Genomic DNA, 4658 nt, shown 5'->3' on the forward strand with positions numbered 1-4658 from the left:
TATTTAAATCGATCTTATTATATAAAACAAAATTCTTTCCACTGATGTTAATATCACGTGTGATTTAAACTGTTTTTCCTCCAATATATCCTTTTTGCATTATTAAATAATCAATCCTATTTTTCATTTGTTCTAATTTAAAGAATCTGAAATTTAATTAGAAACGATTTGATTTTATATAAGTGATACTATATCAAATTACACAAGTCCTTTTCTTTATGGAATCAAATATATTTTATCACGTTTCTGTCTCTTATTTCCTTATGCATGTGTTCTCCAATAAATCAACAAAAGAAATCCCTTCCTCGTAATGTATTCGGGGTATATTCACTCCAAAATATAATAAAAATATATTCTCTCTCAATACTATGTTAATTTTATTTTTTTTATATTAATATGTTAATTTTTTTTCTTCTGAATTCAGAGTGATTTGCCCACTCTTCTCATACCATTCTCATTTTTTTTGTCCTTTAAATTTCATTTTTTTATTAAAAAATTATTTCTTCATGTATACTTACCATAAGATATATTCACTATATAGGAATTAAATAATTAAATATTTTATGAAAAAAACTAACTTTCCAATTTTAAATTAAGATTTGATATAGGATACCAAAAAAATTAAGATTTGATATCGTTAATATATATACCAGAAGACATTTTTTGATTTGTGGGTTTCGTAATTACTTGGTGTTGAAAAAAATCCACAATGATCTTTACGATAACAAAGAAAAAGTAATGTAGAAATATACAAATAATCTAAGTTAATAATTCTTTATTGATCTCATAATAGCAAGAAGATATAATTTAGATTTTGTTTTCCTATTTTTTCTTTGGAAAAATCTAGTTCACAGACCACAGTAATGTTTTTATATGATTTAGTAAGACAATTTCGGAGATAATATTTCCTTATAATAAGAAAATCTTTCCTTAATCCTAGTCTGACTACTATCGAGAAACCAGTATCCATTTATAAATAAATATATCCCCAAGAAAAGAAGCCATACACACAAGTTGATTGAGTCTTCTTCATTATGGCATCTTCAGAATCACATTCAATACTAGCACGCGACAACCGCCATGGCCTCTCAATGTTTGTACACTACAACTTCCGTGTCTCTCCCACAACATCAACATCAATATTCTTTCATAATGCGAATGACCAACAGCAACACCGTCCCAACCTCATGGTCACGTCCACTGATAGGTTCAAATTCCGCATCAATGCTTTTTTTCGCTTATTTGATTCAATCTCCAACGCACTTATGAACACAACAATGCTCCATCCTTGTCAAGAAATAGCTTGCCAAACCTTTTTCCAAGAAGGTCAAGATTTTCTTTGGTCCCATTTATCACACCCAAACATTCCCTTTAGAATGCTTGATATGATAATTCCAAGAATCATGAGTAGAGTTCAACAACTATTGGACCTCAACCTTGCATTTGCAATAACTTGGGATTCGGGTTATCGTGTGTTCCCTTTGGAAGTGTCCTTTATCGTGGACTACGAGGAATACGTTGTCATAAATACAATAATGGAAGAGTCAGCAGAAGATTTTAGAATGATTCCAGCTTCCAATAATGTTATCCATTCTCTGAAGAAGTTCAAGGTTACGAAACAGGATGAGTACTGTACTATCTGCATGGAAGAGTTCGACGTGAGTGATGATAATGAAGGCAAAGAAGTCTCCGCAATGCCCTGCGATCACGTGTTTCACCAACAATGTATTGTGCAATGGCTGCAAACTAGTCATATGTGTCCCTTGTGTCGCTATCCTATGCCCATTGCCAACAATATATGATTGTTTGATAGAAACTCTCCTTTGAAGTCTGTTACAATTTAAGTTTTTTTTTTTGAATGACAATTATTATTACAACTGGGGACGAACCGAAGCAGTGGTAAAATTGTTTCATCATGACTGAAAGGTCATGAGTTCGAATCCAAGAAACAGCCTCTTTACAATTATGTAAGGATAAGGATGCGTACAAGGATTTCCTCCACCCCACACTTGCTAGTTGGGTTTAACCGGGAGTAATATTTTTCCAAGTACTACTACAATGCTAGTTGAACCCCAGTGACTAATTAGCATATTATCAAAAGTTGTTTCAACGTTTTTTATTTTTATTTTTTATTATCATTGCATGTTAATTAGCAGCTAAGGCCTTGTTTCATCGTTGCACCTTATATTATATATCAAAAGTTTCTTGCTCTGTAGAGTCTTATGTCAAAACTGTAATGCTAAAGTTCTGAAGTTTGGTTAAAATGTTATGTCATGTGGAATTACCCCAACGCCAAAATTCTTGAATCAATGTCTGAATTGAAAGAAATTAAAATGTAGAAGATGCCGACCTAGCTACTAGGCCAAAATCCATGCTTGGAAGGGAAAGAGCTGTGAAGAGAGCTATAACAAAGGAATTGTGGTAAGCCATGGCTAAAGTTAAATATTCAAGATTTGGAGAATGGAACCTCTAGGCTGAAGTAGAAATGTGCACAATGTGTATTTCTTTGTTTGTAGGAAAGGCTATTAGAAAGTTTGGGTTATATATAGATACACAGTGATGTGAAGGTGTGCCTGTATGATTGATTATTGGTTATCTAATCTTTGACTTTTTCTGAGATCGATTTTGTCTTTAGCTAATATTCTTATCAGTTTCTACCCTTTTCATAGATATATAATATTTTATTATAGTTTGTTGGGTTGAAGATATATCTGGTTTATTACAAGGCAATTAGAAAAGCTAAAGGAATTATTTTGATTGGCAAACATATATAACAATCCTCGGTATTGAGGTAGCTTTGTCGCTGATAATGTTGGCTTTCAAGGATAAAAATAGGTTTCTTTCGCTTCGAATGCAGATAGGTCTGTTGACCAACAATGTTCAAATTAAATTTTAAGAGATGTTGTATAAGTAAGAAGTTGAACTAACAATACTAAACAATTCCACCAGCTCATCCTGCTTACTCATCTTTAAGATACACAATTACGCCTATAAAAGCCCCAAATATAACATCTACATACTACATTCACTGAGCATATCAAAACCTTTCGCAAAGAGCTCCAAACCTATTACCCTCTTTAAGCTCTTGTTCTCTGCTTGATTCAAGTATGGTTTCCTGCCATTTGTCAACAATGATTTTTCCATTTCTTGTTCTTACCTTATTGTCAACAACCAGTCACACAATGGTTGCTGCAGCACGCAATCTTCTAGAGTTAACATTATCCGAGCCAGAAGAACCTCAACTACCCAAACCTGAGTTGCCACCTCTGCCAAAGCATGTCTTACCTGATGTCCCTGAATTACCTATGCCACAGTTGCCTAATATCCCTAAATTGCCAAAGCCTGAGTTGCCTAAGGTTCCTAAATTGTCAAAGCCTGATGTTCCTGAGCTTAACATCCCTGAATTACCGAAGCCTAAGTTGCCTAAGGTCCCTGAATTGCCAAAGCATGAGGTGCCTGAGTTTAAGGTTCCTGAAATACCAAAGCCTGAATTGCCTAAGGTTCCTCAATTGTCAAAGCCTGATGTTCCTGAGCTTAAGATCCCTGAATTACCAAAGCCTGAGTTGCCTAAGGTTCCTGAATTGCCAAAGCCTGAGGTGCCTGAGTTTAAGGTTCCTGAGTTACCTAAGGTCCCTGAATTACCAAAGTCTGAGTTGCCTAAGGTCCCTGAATTGCCAAAACCTGAGGTGCCTGAGCTTAAGGTCCCTGAAGTACCAAAGCCTGAATTGCCTAAGGTCCCTGAATTGCCAAAGCCTGAGTTGCCTAAGGTCACTGAGTTCCCTGAGATTCCTAAAGCTATTCCAACCACCATGCCATAAGTTCGAATTATGCCTTTAGTTGTCTTGTCTCATGTCTTAACTGGATGTTGTCCAGTACTATTTGTTCGGTGTGCTGTGATTTAGTTTAATTCGAATTCTGTATAATTTGTTGTAGCTACATGAGAGAGAGTGGTTGTCATGGTTTAGTATATTTTCAGTTTTGTGGTTGTTTCAATCGATTGTACTACTACTTCATATTGATTGTCATATCCTTCTTCATGTGTAAGTGTTGTCAACTAAATAAGGTTGTAATTTCTACGTAGAAATTTCCACGATTATCGACTTCTAATGTAGTTTGAGCTGTTATGTTAATCTGTTTTATCAAATTTTATATACCATTCCAAATTCAGCTTCCCATTTTATGTTGGGAAATCTTGTCCCCTTATCAGCAAAAAAGAATGCAGGGAATGGATAATATCACAAATGATTTAGTTTTTGGGTTCATTTACATATATAAAATAATTACATTTTTAACATTTGATACAATCTCAGTACATTAGTACTAGTGGAACCATGATTCCCAAGAGTCCTCCGAAGAGACAGGGGGTTCAACAACTTCAATTAACCTTGAGTCCGAGCATTGCTTCTGATCTTGGATTTGCAAAACCTTCGGTTTGAGAATAGTTCAATGACTGTGGTGCTGATGATGTTGAGGTCACCACCAATGCCCTGGGATCATATATTTCATTAACAATGTATTAAGCAGGGGCTCCAAACCTATATGCTAACATATACCCTTTGCCAAAAACAAATATAGTCTTATTCAAAACATTAAGAAATAATATACATAACCAAAAATTTGATGCTAACTCTTTTATAAAACTACCATGAAAAAAGTTT

The 4658-nt window shown here is 34.5% G+C and overlaps 2 protein-coding genes across 2 annotated transcripts; both read left to right on the forward strand.

Moving 5' to 3' along the window:
• Positions 1–1034: 1034 nt before the first annotated feature.
• On the forward strand, positions 1035–1802 carry LOC133301624 (uncharacterized). Its single transcript, XM_061501273.1, has one exon. It carries the CDS (start codon positions 1035–1037, stop codon positions 1800–1802), a length of 768 nt encoding a protein of 255 aa, XP_061357257.1.
• A 1305-nt stretch (positions 1803–3107) lies between these two features.
• LOC133301616 (protein PELPK1) lies at positions 3108–3818 on the forward strand. The gene has a single exon (XM_061501263.1). It carries the CDS (start codon positions 3108–3110, stop codon positions 3816–3818), a length of 711 nt encoding a protein of 236 aa, XP_061357247.1.
• Positions 3819–4658: the final 840 nt, after the last annotated feature.

Source organism: Gastrolobium bilobum, unplaced genomic scaffold (genome assembly GCF_033153095.1).
Source record: "Gastrolobium bilobum isolate Gb01-03AN ecotype WA unplaced genomic scaffold, APGP_CSIRO_Gbil_v1 utg94556, whole genome shotgun sequence".
NCBI classification, from domain to species: Eukaryota; Viridiplantae; Streptophyta; class Magnoliopsida; order Fabales; family Fabaceae; genus Gastrolobium; species Gastrolobium bilobum.

Coding starts and splice junctions, on each gene's coding strand:
- LOC133301624 (XM_061501273.1), top strand. CDS start 1,035: ATGGCATCTTCAGAATCACATTCAATACTAGCACGCGACAACCGCCAT.
- LOC133301616 (XM_061501263.1), top strand. CDS start 3,108: ATGGTTTCCTGCCATTTGTCAACAATGATTTTTCCATTTCTTGTTCTT.